General features: G+C 44.6%; 1 protein-coding gene across 10 annotated transcripts in view; it reads right to left on the bottom strand.

Moving 5' to 3' along the window:
• The window catches only part of TBC1D1 (TBC1 domain family member 1), a 218,338-nt gene that overhangs the window by 36,575 nt on the left and 163,306 nt on the right, over nt 1-18,457 (bottom strand). For all 10 annotated transcript variants that reach the window (XM_082390467.1, XM_082390465.1, XM_082390469.1 and 7 more), the window contains one exon: nt 963-1,148. In XM_082390467.1, coding sequence (XP_082246593.1) covers nt 963-1,148 — 186 coding nt within the window. The remainder of the gene's footprint in view (nt 1-962; nt 1,149-18,457) is intronic.

Below are 18,457 nucleotides of genomic sequence, written 5' to 3' on the forward strand. Positions count from 1 at the left end.
GAACCTTATTCACCAGATTTGGTGTCTTAACTTTCAGCTCTATACAAACATCACAATAAAAGATGAAGATCTGCAATCAAGGAGGAAGTTAATTCCAAAATTGCTCTGGACAGGGCCAGCATGTACTACTTGTACAGCCTCCCTTTTAAAGTGTATGTCCAGATTTCCCAACCAAAATCCTCCTTTTTTTATATCCAGGCAGCTTTCTGCACTCCAAGACCCGTGCTCTTTGCAGTATACCACCCAGGGTACATAAAACTCAGCTCCTTAGCTACTTTGCAAATAATATTTATTGGTTCAAATGACTATGGAAACAGGAAATGAACAGAATCTAAACTTTCAAAGTTCATGGCTTATTTTGACACTAACATAACCCTGGGCTTCTCTGAGCATTAGTTTCCTCTTCAGGCTATACCTGCCTTCTAGAGCTGTCACCAGGATTAAATGAGTCTGTCCTTATAAAACCCTGATATCAGTACAGGTAGAGCTCAGCTAACTTGAAGTCTAGTTCTCTATTTTTCAGGTTACCTGCCACTCACTAAAAATGCACATAGAGTGAGGTTATGAACTTTAATGATTTAGGTAGGATCAGTTCATACCTAGTACCAGGCAAAGACTACGGTTGAGGACAAAGCAGGGGGAGAGAGAGAAAGAGGAAAACAAAAAACGCTTTTCAGAGAGTTAAAGCTTACATTTGAAGGATGTCTCTCAGAAGATTTAATTTAATACAATTGGCGAGATTATCATTAAATCTCCAGAAAGTGAAAAGTACTAACTTTGCTTTGGAAAAGTAACAGGTATTTAATATGCATGTGTGTATGTATGTATGTTAGAGTACATTGCCTTTTTCTTTTTTTTTTTTTTTAAAGAATAACACGCTTATGTCTGATATGCTTCACTTCAGAGTCAGGACAAATTAAATCATCATCAGGCCTGTTAAATATAAAAAATGGCAAACCAACCTTGCAGCTTCTGATTTTCCTTCTCCATCCTGAGAAGCAGTATCTGTTGTAGAATGGCCTTTTGCCACAGCTCTCGAAGTTCACGAGATGTCCTTTTCTTTTCCTCTGGGACAGGGCCAAAGGGTCCATCTTCACAAACTGGTTCTAGAGGAGATCGTGGGGGAAGCTCTCCCAGCTCTGAATAATCTGGGGAGGAAAAAGGACATTTCAGAATGGTCATTTTTCTTTTTTTTCCTTTTCTTCCTCTTTATTTTGTTTTCTTTTTGTAAGTGAAGTACAGTTGCTGTACAATATTAAATAAGTTATAGGTGTATAATATAGTGATTCACAATTTTTATAATTATTTTTTTAATTAATTTTTTTATTGGAGTATAGTTGCTTTACGGTGTTGTGTTAGTTTCCGCTCTACAGCAAAGTGAATCAGTTATACATATATATATCCCCTCTTTTTTAGATTTCCTTCCCATTTAGGTCACCACAGAGCACTGAGTAGAGTTCCCTGTGCTGTACAGTAGGTTCTCATTAGTTATCTATTTTATACATATTAGTGTATATATGTCAATCCCAATCTCCCAATTCATCCCACTCTTCCTCCTCCCCTTGGTAACCATAAGTTTGTTTTCTAATCTGTGTGATTCACAATTTTTAAAGCTTATACTCCATTTATAGTTAATATAAAATATCGGCTATATTCCCTGTGTTGTATAATATATCCTTGTAGCTTATTTTATACATAATAGTTTGTAGCCCTTATTCCTCTTCCCCCTCATTCCCCCTCCCCGCTGATAACCACTAGTTTGTTCTCTGTGTGTCTGCTTCATTTTTGTTATATTCACTTGTATGTTGTATTTTCTGGATTCTACATAAGTGAGATCATACAGTATTTGTCTTTCTCTGTCTGACTTATTTCACTTAGCATAACGCCCTCCAAGTCCATCCGTGTTGCTGCCAATGGCAAAAATTCATTCTTTTTTATGACTGAATAGTATTCCATTGTACGCATATATACCACATCCAGAATGGTCATTCTTCAATAAAAATTTATATTTAAACATAGTGCCTGATCAGAAAATTCTGCTCATTCAGATATTATACAATGATATCACCAAATTTAAAAATCAAGTTTTAATATGCATTGAAAAACTACACCTGAGCCACAAACATCAAACAAATTATACATCAAATAGTAAGCAAAAGTCGCATCAGCTGAGGAAATGTTCAAAGATATCCACTTTGTAAAGTATAATACTTTATCCTCTTCTGAGTTAACGAGTGTATTATTGATAACAGCAAACATTCATACAGTGCTTTATACCAGACTGTTCTGAGGGTTTTATATATAATAGTTTATTTAACACTCAACCACCCTAACATGTAGGTACGGTTAACTATTCAGTTTTAAAGAGAAGCAAACTAAAGCACAGGAGTTTACGTGCCTTGAATGCCACAAAGCTGGAAAATCGTAGAGCCAGGGTTGGAACCCAAGCAGTCTGGCTTTTATGTACATTCTTAACCACTGTGTTGTATATAAGGCTAGGTGTTTTTTAAAAAGATTAAAACTTACTTAACAGCCAAGAGTAACAGTGACCATTAATAAATCCTCTACCAAGTGCTGGGCACCACGCCAGGTGTTTTATATGGACAGACTCATTTCATCCTGATGCCAACTCCAGAAGGCAAGTATTAGCCTGAAGAGAAAACTATGCTTCAGAGAAGCCAAGTAATTTGCCCAGGGTGAGACAATGAATAAGTTCATGCTTTCTGTAGATACCCCTCCAATTTAGATATGCCTACAATTCAAATGTCTCCTATGCCATCAATTTTCAAATTTCTATTTCTTAGTTGAAATCTCTTTACAGTTCAGGAATTTGTGCCTTTCCCAACTGCAGACACTCTGCTGCTGGTACAGTGTTGTTGTATCTCACTGATACCTTACGGACACGCACAGAGAGCATCCCACTGGTTCACTATGAAACTAGCGAAGTTCCCATACAAGTGGACCTCATCTGACACAGTGCATTCTTAACACATGCCGTGAAAAGCCCCGCGCAGGCAACCTGAGTCTCACAACCCCCCTGTAAGACAATACACTACCTCTTCCATTCAACAGCTCCAACACAATTCCATGTTATGGCTAATTTATAGAACAGTCATCACCATTGCTCTTTATCTAAAGCTGGGTTTGTTTTCCTGCTATGAAATCAAGTACAAGCTACAAAATGTTTAATTTCCTAATGTAACTTGTCCATCTTAACTCCTCTTTAAAGTACAGGATTTTTAAACAAATGATAAGACATTAAGAATGCCTTATAATCTCTGTAAGCATTTAAATGCTTATCATCACATTTTTATTTATGTTTATTTCATTATGACCCTGTTAAACAAATGAATTAAAATTCTACTTCTTTTGGAGGTAATAGACCATTTATGCTCGTTACAAGAGGATGCTCACGTGTAATGGTCAATATAAAAGCAAGAATTAAAATTGTCTATATTGTATGATCTCAATTTTATAAGTATTAGGAGAGGCAGTACAGTTCCGTGATCAATAGGTCAGGCTCTGGAGCCCGGCTGCCTGGTTTTTAATCGAGACTCTGCATTTATGGATTTTGTGATCTTTAGCAAGTTGCTTAATCTCTTTGTGCCTCAATTTCCCAATCTGTTAAGTGGGAATAACAGCACCTCCCTCATAGTGGTGTTATAGGGATTGAGTTAATACATACCATACAACCCACCTAAAACAGGGTCCAACACACAGTAATACAGTGAACATTAGCTCTTATTGTTTGCTAGCACATATTCATTAAGGGCACAGAAAAAAATACTGGAAGGAAACGCATCAAAATTTAGTCACTCAACATTGTAAGCTCTGAGAAGGCTAGAACCTTGCCACCTTGTCGACGGGGGTCTGTCCAACACCAAGCAGTCCCTGGCACCCAGCAGACGCTTGATAAATAATTGTTGAATAAAAGAAGAGATAGGTAGGTACTGGGTTTGGTGTGCTTGAAGTTCTTCTTTGTATTTCCTGTATTTTCTAAATGTGTGATAATAAACATTTTTATAATCAAAAAATTAAAGAAAATGCAAACCTGTTCTGATTTAAATCAAAGATTAAAAAATGTTCTCTTGCAAAACACTCAGAAGATAAGTCACCCCTCACAACCTGTATACTCAGGATTACTCACTATTGAACACAATATAGTCTAAATTAATCCCTTTTTCAAAAGGAACTTTAGTCAGTATTCTTATTTAATCTTACTCTGCAGCTTGAAGTCTTCTACTTGAGCCCTTTCCCTTTATTTTGTTTTTGTTTTGTTTTCCTCTTTTACCATCTTGGCTGTTGAAACTCTGCTGGACCCTGCAGTTATGATTCAAGTTCTGCTTTATCTCATACTGGAAGTATTTACACTCCCTCTGGTTCGTAAAAGATTCTTGTTCCCGAAAAGTGATTCTTGTGAGCTGTCGGGGCCAATGTGGCAGGCGCAGGAGTGGTGGTTAGAGAAGCATTTCAATGGACCTTCACGTGTATAGCGGAAAAGAACCCAGGGACCGTCCCGTCAACAGAGCATCGGGTGGACTTAATCTGGAGATTCGTTCCCATTCTTAAACCCTGCCAGTAAGACGAGGGCTCATCTCTCCTAGTCTCCTTCCTCAAACTGCATCTTTCCTGTCTGCCTCAGCCTTTTTCCTCCCGAGTGTCTTGAAAATTCCTACCATGTTAACTTTCAAACTGCGGAGCAATAAACAGAGCAGCTGTGCCTCAGGCTGGGCTGATGGAACACGTCTAGGAGTTCTGGCTGTTTGGTCCCTGGATCTACTTACTCTCTGCCAACTAAGCTGATGACAAGAACCACAGTCTATAGATGCTTATGAAGCTCCAGGTTTTGCTATTTTCCTATTCAGATAAATTAGATCTGCAAAGAGTCCAAGCATTGTTTGGTGATGACGCCTGCGAGGTTTAAGACATAAACTGCCTCCCTAGGGTTCTCTACTTTCGCCTTCTTTTTCTTATTATTAATCACGGCTCAGTTCGTTGAGCTCTTACCATGTGATGGGTCCTCGGCACAGATAAGCCTGTCTGACTGTCACAACCACCTCATGAGATAGGTGATGTTATCCCCTTTCTACAGCCGAAATAACTAAGGTACAGTGAGGTTTTGTAACACGGCCAAGGTCACACCTCTGCTAAGAGCCAGACCCACAATTTGAAGCAAGGTATATTTTCCTCCAAAGTAAAAAATGCTTACCCAGTGCCTCTAACTTCCAGATGCACAAACATCACGTGGGTATCGTGCTGAAATGCAGATTTTTGACTCAGTCTGAGGGAAGCCTGAGAGTCTGCATTTCCATTAAGTTCCCAGGTGATGCCACCATTGCTGGTCTCAAAACACACTCCGAACGGCGGGCTCCACATCACGTTTTTACTCTTCACTCCCTCACGTAACCTTAGGTACTTATTATCATGACAGCTCTTCGTTTTCTTTCGCTGTGACTGCTAGAACCCAGTCCAAATGCTGCTGTCAGCTGCCTGAATTCAGGCCTTCCCACATGGTCAGAGCTCATCCCAATCTTGGTCAGGGTACCAAGGCCCCTTGCAGAATACAAAGACGGATTAGGAGCACTGGTGTTAATTTCACCTCTGAATTCACTAAATAAAGGCTAATCCACTGTAAAGGTCAGCAAATAAACCTAACAATTTACAGCAGGGTTTCTCTATCCCAGCACTACTGACACTTTGGGCTGGCTAATTCTTTGTCATGGGGGACTGTTCTGTGCATGGTAGCATGTTTATCAGCACCCCTGGGCACTACCTACTAGATGACAATAATATCCGCCCACGCCAGCAGCGACCATCAAAAATGCCCAGACATTGCTAAATGTCCCCTGGGGAGAAGGGGGAACAAAATCATCCCCAGTGAGAACCTGAATCAGAATAAAATACCCATCACTTACTCTCTCCTAAACCCTGGGAAGGGGTAAAATATATCCCCTTTGCCCAAGTTTATTTTATGTGGTAACAATTACAGATGTTATAGTCTATAATTAACAATTTTTAAAAATATACTATTTTTTGTTCATATTAAGAGTAGCCTAGTTACAAAGTAGTCAGTAATTTACAAAAGGGGGATAGATAAATATCTGTTTATTCTAAATGTGGCCTGGCTAATCTTATCAATGCCAAAAGACCCAGATTTGGGACAAGGCTATAGCTCTGTGATCAGTCCTCTTTCACGCGTGCGTGTGCATACGTGTTTGGGGTGCAGTCTTATGAGATGTGTGCTCATGTACACAGGGGGCTGAATGGAGCGGCAGGGGGAGGATACCAACGTGAAAATGTTGGACAGCTGTTGACTGAGAACCTTGTTCTAATAATAAATATGTTCACTGTTTTAACTTGGATCATTCCTAAGCCATTTACACTAGTTATTTGTTGAGTCTCTTATATGTACCCAGGATGTGATGTGCTCAGTGGTCTAAGAAAGGCTTTGCTGTTTCTAATATTCTCCAGAACAACAGTGGGGATCTGGCTTCTGTCCTCGACTTCTATTCTTGCTGAGAGGCAGCCGGCTAGAGGCTCAGGTGGAAGAGCGCGCCTCAGTGCAGCTGAGGCTGAGCAGGGGGCTGCCCCACCCCTCTCTGTAAACCTCTGTAAATGCGTACACCTTTTGGGTTCCAGTCCCTCGGGGCAAGATGTGAGAGATGACATTCACCGCCAACTGCCCCAACTGCGGGGACCACAGGCACCGACAGACAGCTTTATAAAGTCTGCAAAGCCACAAAACCACAGGGTTGCAGGAACAGGTCAGCCTGGGATTGGCTTTTACTATTCTGACATCTCCTGCAATGACAGGATGTAGAAGGCTTAAATTATGTAGACTCTCAGAAACAATGGCCTTCAGTGGGTTCTAAGAATTTTAAAACCAGCCATAATTCAGGGGCCCTAAGAGACAACTGCCTGCGTCTAAATCACTGCTGTGACATTCTCAATAGAGTCATAAATATGATCTCTGCTGGTGTGTCGATATCGTAGATGCCGAACTGTTCTCCGACCGCTCTGTGCTGCTGCGTCCTCTCTGCACACACGTGTGTGGGGAAGAGCGTGACATCACACTGTTGGCGTGATAGGGCAGGAGGAAAAGGAACATGCACACGGCCTCACATCTGTCCAGCCTCCGGCTCTGCAAAGTCTGGAATACAGGGCTCCTTTCCTATGCTTTCACAAGACACTGATACCCAGGTTGAACTGCAGTTCTCCTCCCTTTAAAGACATGACATTAAATCACGCATCAGCTGCCCCGTAAGAAAGAGGAGCCCCAGGAAGAACATGAAGAGACAGACCCTTATTCTCCAATATTCCGCTTTTTTCTGTTATCCCACAACAGAGCAGTTTATAACTCTCGCCATCCCTCCTGAAAAATCCTGGTCTCCCATGCCAAAAGAAAAAGAAAATGTTTAAAATTCCAGTTATTCTCAAACTTCTGTTTGAACGACATGAATAGACCTTGGAAACAAGAATTAAAACTGAACATTAAATCTCTGGAGAAAAGTTAACAACAGCAGGGATTAACATCTGCAGCATCTGTTGTTACCAAGAGCTGAAGAAAATTTCTTAAAAAAACAAAGTAAAATGAATGTGTCGATTTAAGAAAGAAACAGGCAGTCCTCTAATGAATGCTGTCAAACTGTTTACAAAGTGCAAACTTTACCTATACTACAATGGAACACAGATGCCAGCAGAGCAGAGATTTCTGCAGTCCCTGCCGTATCCCGTGCCTGGGAAACAGCAGAGGCACATGGAAAAGTCACGAACAAACAGATTCATTTATCCGAGATCTCTCTACACTCTACTCTGACTACTTTGGATGTTTTATGGAAAATAACCCAAAAACAAGAACCTTGCTATTTTTCTACAGTTGCATTATATGATGGTCTAGCTATAGGAAAACAGAATTTTTAAATAATAACATTCTTTTTTTAAAGAAATATTTTAAAGTTTTTTTCACCTGCTGCTAGAAATCCAGATATGAATATGTCACAGTCCCTCAAATTTCAAACAGGGTGATTGGGAGAAGTACACAACTGCTGAGAAATACAAAGAAAATATTCTAGAAGTTCAGCAAAGAAAATGAATTTCTCCTGTGTATCAGGTCAAGGGCATAGGCCCTGGAGCCAGATACCTGCGGTCAAATCCCTGCTCCACCACTCATCTAGCTACTTAACCTCAAACAGGTGGTTTGAACACCTTATACCTGTATTCTCATCTGCAAAATCTGCATTCTAGTGCCTCTCAGAGGATTAGTGTGAGCATTAATTAGGCAAACATGTGGAAAAAAAGATAAGCCTGGCACATAGCAAGCATTCGATAAAATGTCAGCTATCCTTCTTCTTACCGGCATCAGGTTTTAGGAACTGGTAGCTGTTCTTTAAGGACAAGTAAAATTCAGACAGGTGGAAATGACGGGCACCACGTCTGGCACAGGGAGCTGCATCACAAGGCATGCAGGCGAATATCAGTTATCATGCACGACGGACCCATTCTGCTAATGACCAGATGGTGCACGTGCAAACAGAAGAGAAGAATATGGTCAGGCCCAGATTACAGACAGCATTGACTGCCTGGTTACTTTAGGTATTAATTAGTGGGAATCATGGAAGATTTGGGGCTTTTATAGTTTTCAAAAGAAAATTTATTTCATTTATGCATTCTTTAGCGTTGGAAAGATATCCCAGCCAGCAGGGAATGGAGAGCTTGGCGGATTCGACAAATGAAGGGCTATTATGAAACAATGTGAAAAAGTGCTAGGGTTGGGGGGTAAGCTCTGAAGACAGAAGAGCGAGCCAAACTCTGCCTGAGACGGGGTGCAGCGGGGTGGTGGTGCTGAGGGGATGTAATGGGGAGGCAGGCACACAAGTTTTTTTTTTTTAGGAAAACAGACAAGAAATTCAGAAACTAAAAACAGCAGCAAGAGCCCTGCAGATCTTTATCCCTATGCCCTCCCAAATCAGCCATCTGGGGTGAGTTTCCAAGGCTCTATTAAGATGCGTTTTGGACTCAGCCTGGCAAGGAGCTGTGACAACAGCTCACAGCTCGAGGCGAAGCAGGAAGGCGCAGGGCGGGGATGGGGGGCGGGGGGAGAGCCAGACAGAGGCACGGAGAAGATGACTGAAGGGAAGGCGCACAGCGGGAGCTCCTGGGGAGCCGGGGGGCGGGGGGGGGGCCAGCCGACAGTGCCCCCGGCTTCCTCCCTCCCTCCGGAGCTGAGCTGGGAGCACAGGCAAGAAGCAGCCCCGTGGGGGGAGGTAGGGCCTGGGAAAGTCAAGGCCTACATAAGCTTGAAAACAATCAAGAAAAGGCTGTAGATACATGAAGTTTTATTTAGTGCACTGGATAAAATTACCCTTTCAGAGGGACTTCCCTGGTGGTCCAGTGGGTAAGACTCCACGCTCCCAATGCAGGGGGCCCGGGTTCGATCCCTGGTGGGGGAACTAGATCCTGCACGCATGCTGCAACCAAGAGTCTACATGACGCAACTAAAGATCCCACGTGCCACAATGAAGACCCCTGGCAGCCAAAATAAATTAAAAAAAAAAAAATTATCCTTTGAAATGAATGGCATTTGTTTTTGTATCTGCAAAGGGGATAATATTGTACTTTTTGGGAGGGCCGAAGGTCGGGGCTCTCGTTTCTTGATTAAAGACAATAAAACTATAAAGAGGAACAAACATCCAGCCTCAGTCGGCATACGAAATGCTGATCTTCGTCACAATTTGATCTCTTCTATTACCGCTTATATAACCTTGAATTTCAAATTGTGGTTCCTGCAGTTTTATGAGATACGTTGAGGTGGAAAAGAGCCACCACCACCAAAGGCCCTTGGGTCAGGGCCACCAGGACAGGTGAGGGGGTGAGTCCAGGACCCAGGCCTGCCCCCAGGGGACCCCCCTGCTCACTCTGCTTCCTTCCCCTGGCCTGTGAGGGAAATTGTCAGCACTCAGAGGGGCACGGAGACGTAGGGCTGAACAGGGCACTGGAAGGTGACTCAGCTCAACCCCCCTTCCCTTCCCAACGGGGAAAGTGAGGCCCGCATAGTTCACCCCGAGCGCTTACTTGTGCCAGGCAGCGTGCTTTCCAAGTACCCACACATCTCACCCTCACCACCGCCCAGTAAGCGAGGACTGCTGTGACAGCCTCGGCGACCAAGGCCTGAGACGTGGAGCTGGTTTGCTGGTGGAGCCGGACTGGCTCATCCCAGGGCCTCGGGGCGACGGGAATGAACACAGAAGAGGGGAAGAAGGCCCTGATTCCACCTGTGCTGCCACTCAGCAACCCGGAAAGCAGCACGGCCCTGACCGCTCCTGCCTCGGCCTCCTCATCCAGAGACCACAGTCGATGACAGCACCCACCTCCCACCGCTCTGATGCAGGGATTAAATGAGAACCCTTGAGAGCGCTGACAGCGGCGCTCGGCCAGGGGTCCCCGAACAGGGGTATGTGCTGAATTGCTCTTCTCCTCATTATTCTATTTTAATCTAAACCTGGCAAAATCTTTGTGCTGTTTAGATTTCTCCACAGTCAGACTGGGGCTGGGGATAAAAAAAACTGGTTTGCTGAAGGATACTGGGGAAGACAGACACGTACCCTATGAAGAAAATAACAGTGTTGTCCTGGTCACCACCTTAGTGTGTCCAGGACCCGTGGTCCCAAGAGGCAGGAAGCACTGGAGAGGCCCAGCCACTCTTACAGCGGCTGGGCTGCCCTTCTGGCCTTTCTTTGTGTGGCTGACTTCCTCCTCCAGAGCTCAGCTCCAAGGTCGCGTCTGGGAAGTCTGCTCCTGTCACTCCCTGCCAGGTCCTTTATGCTCCCTCGGCACCGTGGCAAACCTCAGCCGAGCCTCTCAGAGTCTGAGAACGGCATCCCTGGGGCTGGCAATCACTGCCCTGAGCACAGACGATAACGCCAGAGCAGCTCAGAGGAGCAGGAGGTCAGGGCAGCCCCGGAGCATCTTGGGAAAGGTGAAGCACAAGGGAGAGAAGTCGAGGGGGACGGTCTAGGCGAAGGGAACAAGGAAAGCCAGGCACCGAAGGAGGAAGGAACAAGTGGTGCCTCCACGCGGCATCCAATTCCAGGCCCAAGTGACCGGGGCTCAGCTCTTTCCGACAGTTCTATTCTCAAGTTCATGAAAAACTATTTGAAAACTTTATATAAACTTTACATACATCTATCTATATGGAGATATGTGGATATCTGACATTTAGGTAGATACACAACGTTTTATATATAAAGCTTTATAGGACACATTACACATTAAGGTGTTGATCACCTCTCGGACCAAACAATCATTTAGTTCATCCCGAGAACAATGGTGAAATGAAAGCAACCTCTGTCCCCGAAGGGGACAGCTGAGTAGGCCACCATGACAGGGGTGACAGTGTGACAAGTGGCAGGACAGGAGCCCACAGGGGTGGCCAAAGTAAGTGCAGAGAGCTATGATGGAAGACCCACCTAGTCTGCCCCTTCCGTGGGGAGTGGGCAAGGGGCAGTGGTGGAGGGAATGGTCACGTCCTAAGTCCTGCAGCGTGCCCAGGAAGGCCACCCCCTGTGAAGGGAGGGAATTGAAACAGCCCATCGCGGTGAGTTCCTGGGGAGTTTCGAGCAGTTCCACACGACCCTGGGAAAGTGCGGGTGGGGTGAGGTGGGGGGAGAGCACGCAGAGAGTGAGAAACGAGTCTGGTCAGACAGTGAAGGCCTCCTGTGCTAGTGAAGCAAGACCGCCATCATACAGAAGCTCTAGAGAAGACGTGAAAAAAGGACCAGTCAGTAAGTTCTGTTTCCGAGAGCCCGAGAGCATTAACCACATGGAGATCTGCCCCAACTGCTACCTCAGCCCTTCTGCTGTCTCATCCACATGGATTTTTTTTAAAGCGGTCAGACCACCCAACGTTCGTCACTTACATGATTGACTCTCCGTGACGACAGCTGCTGGTCAAGCCCACCCTGCTTGGACCTCGTTGTGGGTGTCGAGGGTGAAATGTCTTCCTGACCCCACTGCCCACACCAGCACATGGGGTCACCATCACCAGAACCCAGGCCACGGGTTCAGTCCACGGGAGTAGTTCTCAAAGTGAGGTCTGCAGACCAGTAACAACCCTATCACCTGGTCACTTGTTAGAACTGCAAATTCTTGGCCTCGCCTTAGACCTACTAGATCACAAACTCTGGGGTGGGACCCGGTATCCTGGGTTTTCGACGACTGGAACACTTACTTTAGTATAACCTAATAGGTTATACTATTTAGGTTTACCTTAATTGGTGGTTTCACATTATATAACACTTGGGAACAGGGATCCTTTTTAAATAAATTATTTCAAATTAATTCAGCAATGACTCCATCCATTGTAGATGATCTGACCATTACATAAAAATTTTAAATGTAACATACCTTGCTTTTCAAACACTAGCCAAATCTTGTTTTTCTCTTTGTCGAAGGCAACTGTTTAAACTAAAATTAATACCATTTCTTAAGAACTGCATTCAGAAAATGGTCCCTCCCTGCTGACCCAGATAGACTACCCACAGTTACAGTGATAATAAATTTCCTTCCAGAAAACTTCCAGATATGAACATAAATAGTCAGGAACATAGACCCAGGAGTCACTCAACACAAACAGAAAAATACTAAAAGCTAAGATCACGATTTCTCAGCTCGTGTTTTTTAACCATCTGCACAAAAGCAACTCATCTGTTTACCACACGGCTTCCAGGACCTCCTGGCCTCCCAGCAGGACAGCCCCAGGCACCCCACCCGCGAGCAAGGTGTGCTCGGTCTCCGGGGCTTTTCTGTGCTTCAGTTCTACTGGGCAGGTGAAAAGAAGCCTACAGAGGAAACCGCTGTCCTCACCCTCAAACCGCCCCCCCCACCCAACCACAGCACAGGGTGTTAGGCGGGTCACAGTGCGGCCTGGGGAGAGTGACGTGGCTGCACTACGGAGCGCTGGCTTCCAAACTGTATCCCAGGATGCTGTTAGCACAGGCCATACGGGGGGCCAGGAGAGAGGTGGGGGGGGGCAGAGTGGGCTTAGCTGAGGCCGCTAAAACAACATACCATCGACTGGGTGGCTTGAACAACAAACATTCGTTTCTCACAGTTCTGGAGGCTGGGAGTCCAGAATCAGGGCACCTGCACGGTCAGGGGCCTGGGGAAGGCCCTCTCTCCGGTCTGCTGCACCCTCACATGGCAGAGAAAGAACTCTGGTCTCTTCCTTTTTCTTTTTTTTTTTTGGTCTCCTTATCAGGAAGGAAGACACCAATCCCATCATGGAAGCTCTACCCTCATGGCCTCATCTAAACTTAGTTACCTCGCCCAGGGGGACCCACCTCCAAATACCAACACACAGGGTATTAGGGCTTCAACATATGAATTTAGGGGGGACGTAAACACTCAGTCCACAGCAGGAGCAAATGTGGTTCTAAATTACTCCTCCACTCCATTTCAGCATAGCAGGTCTGAGTTAATGTTTTACAGGGCCTCTGTAAAGTTTCCTTAAAAAAGAGGTCAGTAGCTAAGAAAAAAATGAAAAGGTTTGAGAGCACAAGGCTTTATTATGACCTAAAGGAATAGGCTGGTCTTTTGAGCCTTGGTGGATTGGCAAAATCTAGATTTTTTTTTTTTTTTTTTTTTTTTAAGGGGATGGGGAGACCCGGAGACCAGAACAAGGGACCTGCTTGAACTTGCCATCTGTGTCACGAACGTGGCTACTGGTCTGCGCTGCCATGTGGCTTCTATTATAAGCCGGGTCCTGGACTGGACTTAGAAGTGAACTGTCACCTAGGCTACCTTTTATCCTGCTTCCTCACCTTGCCTACTTCCTTGTCAATGCAGGATCCGCTCTACCCTGCTGCAAGAAGCAGATCTGGAATGCTTCTTCTAACCAACAAGCTGCAGGGCACCACCTGGGCACACACTCAACAAACACGTGCTTCCAAGCCCTCAGACGATCTCGGAGTGTATGCCAGTGCCTGCTTTATGAGCCCACCTTCCTATTAAAATCGCTTGAACAACCCATAAGACGATGGAGATAAAAAGAACAACAACTCCGTAGACTCAAGACATGAGACAAACACAGGTTTTCAATATAAGATCGGAGAAAATACATTCAAGGCAAGAAAGCATTAAGGTTTTGTGAAAGAATCAAGAGTCAAGACATAGTTTCTGTCACACATTTATAATATAGATAGATTTTGTGTATTTAATTTGTACTTAATACTTATAAAGCCTGGGGTGGAAAAGGATCACTTTATCTTAAGTTATAACCCCCAAATCATTAAGGCTTATGCCACAAAACAGCACTGCATCAACGCAAGACAATAAGAGAAATCCTCCGGGGAGTTTAAAAGGCTCTTCCCCTCGGCAGCCACAGCTTTCCAATGCAAACCTGAACTTGGCTATAGTCACACTCAGCAGTTCCCATCCTTTTTTCCCCCTCGGTATGTATTTGTCTCCCTGACTACACTTCACGCTCCTGTATCTAGCATTAAATCCACTTTCAGATCAATTCCTTGTACGACTCGGCACTCAGGATCTCTGCATGCTAATTAAATGACACACACTAAATCTCCTCCCTCCTGTCACTGGCAGGGGATGGATCCTGTATGTAAATTTTGGACTTTCACTGAAAACAACATTATTGTCCTTGACGACATGATGACAAAGACTGAGGTACAGAGAGAGCTGTTTTGCAAGGCAGAAGGAGCAGCGGCCACAGCCACGGAGGCCTGAGAGCCGACTGTGAGGGGCAGTGGAGGGCGGGGGACGGTTAAGAGGAGCCGTGGAAGGAGAGAGGAGGCCGAGAGCCGCCTCCACGGCGTCCAGTCTCAGAGGGACCGGTAAGATGATAAGATGCTGATTTTCAAGAAGGGAAGCCCTACTTTTTACCCACCAGCTCAGGCGAGGGTTTTCAGGAATGGTGACTGGTTTTTTTTTCTTTCCCCATGAAAAGAGTTATATTTTAACTGATCTGCAGAGAAATTAGAGACACTAAAAATATGAGAAAAAAAAAAAAAAAAAAGAAAAAGTTACCTATAACCCCACCTCCCAAAGATAAGTGCTCATAGGGGTCTTTGCTTGGATTTTCACTGAAGATGTAAACGTGGATTCTGGACTGTTGTCAGTACCGCACTGTCGCCGCCTGGGTCCACAACCACCCTTTGCAAGCATCACAATGGGGCCAGGGTCTAAAGCCCTGAGGCACGCCCAGTAGGAGCAAGCCGGTGGGATCCTGACCCCGGGGCCGTGTGAAGGGGTCAGGCGGGCGGGCACACTGAGGACTCATCTCCACGGAGGAGCATTGGAAGCTGCTCAACTAGAAATCATCAGAGATGAGAAGGTCACATCACAGTCCCGTGATCCCCGAGAAGAGCTGGCAAAACATTCGGTGGGAATTGCTGGGAAAGGGGAAGAAAGTGGGAATGGGAAGCAGAGGTCTTTAAAAGGGGCCCGGGGAGAGAGCAATGTGTGACTAAGGAAAAAGGTCAGAAGGAGAGTGGGAGGAAAGGTCCCAAAGGCAGGACAGGTGGTCCATGAAGGGACACAACAGTCCTGCAGTGAACTCTGACCTAGTCACCGACGGGATGAACCGCTAAAAGCCCCATTACTAAGTCTGCTAACCTCCCTCCTGCCTCTCAGGCATCTGTGACTAAAAAAAAAAACTAACCCCACCCATCCCATTACACAATGCTTATCTGGATATGATCTAAGGTCGGAATCCATGAAAGGAAGCTCACTGACTTAAAAGTTAGGAAATACTTTTGTGCTTTACTGGGGAGAGGGGATGGGGAAGTCCACACTATGAAATAAGAGGTTTAAAATAGTGAACCCAATTCTTCCCCCAACTCAACACAATGCTCATTGGGTTACATGTGGAAATGTGACCTTTCCACCTGGAAAACCCCAGCCTCACTGCCTGGATAAGGGCCCATATCCTGAAAGAAATCAACTTGGGAAGTAGCATTCTCCTTGGGGATCCACACACCTTGCGCAGTTGGGAAACTTGGGTTTCAGCGTTAGTAAAGTTTCGAGCTTTGATGTCTTCAACTAGAAAACGGAAGCAAACTACATGATCACTGAGAAGACTTCTGTCCCTGAAAAGTCAGTACGCTGATACTCATTCAAAACTTCAGCAGATTTCAAACACTTAACCTAAGTGTTTATAAATAATATAACTTAAAGGGGACATGTCAAGTTCAAACGGTCTTTGAAAGCTGATTTTGTAGTAAGCAAATTTCTTAAATATTACCATAATTTACTTTGCCCAAAAAACTCATTAAAGAAGGCAACAATCTGAAATTCTCTAACTGACCATAACTGAACATGACAAATCCCAGCACACTGAGTGAGCTTCAGTTAGTAAGAAATGAGAGGTGTTACATGGGCACAGGACAAAACAAAGAGGGGAGAAACTGACTGATTGAATAAACAAAGTAATTAGGTAAAGAGTTACATATCTGCCACTCCAAAGGGCAGATACTCTTTTAAACATCCTGGCACAGCACAGATAAACCAAGCACAGCACACTCTGCTTAAAAGTGGTGCCTTAAACTCCAAGGAAGGTTTCAGCACAGGGGGGAAATCTACCCTCTGGAGGCTGGCAATTGTGGGCTTAGTTGGCCAGGTCGCACCTCACTGCACTTGCCAACCTCCAGGACAACTTGAAAGCTGCATGTTGTCTAACCTTTTGCTGGGACGATTTTAAAGAGTGAAACATCTATGACTAATTTCTTTACAACGATTCCCGGTCTTTTTGTCTCTCCCATCAAGAGAGTTTGAAAAGGAACCAGACCCCTGCATCTGTCAGCACTCTTGGCCTGCAGTTTTTCCACCTCTGAATTCAGAGCACAGGGCCCCTCAGTGAGGCGGGGCCTGTCCCCACAGGCGTGCACCTGGGGTGGAGCAGGAACATCAAACTGCTGCCTGAGGACTCATGTTTCCTCCGGCTGTGACTGCAGGCAATGACACGCACTTCGCTGAAAAGCTGAAGCCATCCTGCAAACCACCAGCACGCCGCCCAGGAGGCCCAGAGAGGTTCTTTTCGGCAACATGAGTGTCTTCCACATGCCACCGAGCCTCTGACTGTCCAAGCACATCCTTTCGCTTGCCCTGAAAGTCTGGTGTGATCAAAGGGAAGGCGGTGGGGTGTGGAATTAAAGAGTGGCTGCCATTTGTGGAGGGGACTGAGAAGGCAGCTGTTTTTATTTCCTTCAAAACTCTGTTTGGAACAGACTGCCTTCACTCTAGCTCTCATCTCTTGGGTCCTTCCTCAGTGGTTGCCCAACATCCCTAACTCTACGAGGTGGGTGCCACTACTACCCCCAAGAGACCGCTGAGGATTCTGGGGCAACCGCCTCTAGTCAAACAGCTCATAAATGGAGGAGCCAGGACTAAAGCCCAGAACAGTCTGATTTTCAAATCCATACTTTTCAACTCAACAACAACAAAAAACCAAATAACTCAACTTAAAAACGGGCAAAGGGTTTGAATAGACTTTTCTCAAAAGGTGATATAAAAATGACCAACAAGCATATGAAAAGATGTTCAACATCGCTGATCATTAGAGAAATGCACATCAAAACCGCCATGAGATATCACTTTGCACTCATTAGGAAGTCCACTTCAAAAAAAAAAAAAACAGAAAATACAAGTGTTGGTGAGGATATAGAGAAATTAGAATTCTTGGGCACTGGCTAGTGGGAATGGAAAATGGTGCACCTGCTATGGAAAACAGTATGGCAGTTGCCCAAAAAATTAAAAAGAGAACTACTCTATGATCCAGCAATTCCATTTCTAGGTACATATCCAAAAGAATTGAAAGCAGGCTCTTGGAAAGATATCTGCACACCCATGTTCAATGCATCATTATTCACAACAGGCAAGAGACATAAACAACCTAAATAGCCACTGACAGATAAACAAAATGTACTCTATACATACAGTGGAATAGTAAAAAGGAAAGAATCCTATCATATACTCTAACATTGATGAACCTTGGGGACACTACGCTAAGTGAAATAAGCCAGTCACAGAAGGACAATTACTGTATGATTTCACTTATATGAGGTAACTGAAGTAGTCAAACTCTTAGAAACAGAAAGTAGAATGATGGCTGGCAGGGGTGGGGGGAGGAGGAACGGAGGGCTACTGTTTAATGGGTATAGAATTTCAGTTTTGCAAGATTAAAAAGTCCTGCAGACCCATCACACAACAATGTGAATATACTTAACACTACTGAACTAAAACACTTTAAAATGATTATGATAAATTTTATGTTATGTTTTTTACCACAATTAAAAATTTACAACCATTTTTCAAAAATCCACACTCTTAAGCAGGATGCTACAGTGAATACCCAGTCAATCATCTCTCTCTGAAGTTATACACAACCCTTCTTCCCTCAAGCGGCCAGGAGCCATTTGCAGGCATATTCATTACAATGGGAGTCACC

The sequence above is a fragment of the Balaenoptera borealis genome (genome assembly GCF_965194805.1).
Source record: "Balaenoptera borealis genome assembly, chromosome: 4".
Classification (NCBI taxonomy): domain Eukaryota; kingdom Metazoa; phylum Chordata; class Mammalia; order Artiodactyla; family Balaenopteridae; genus Balaenoptera; species Balaenoptera borealis.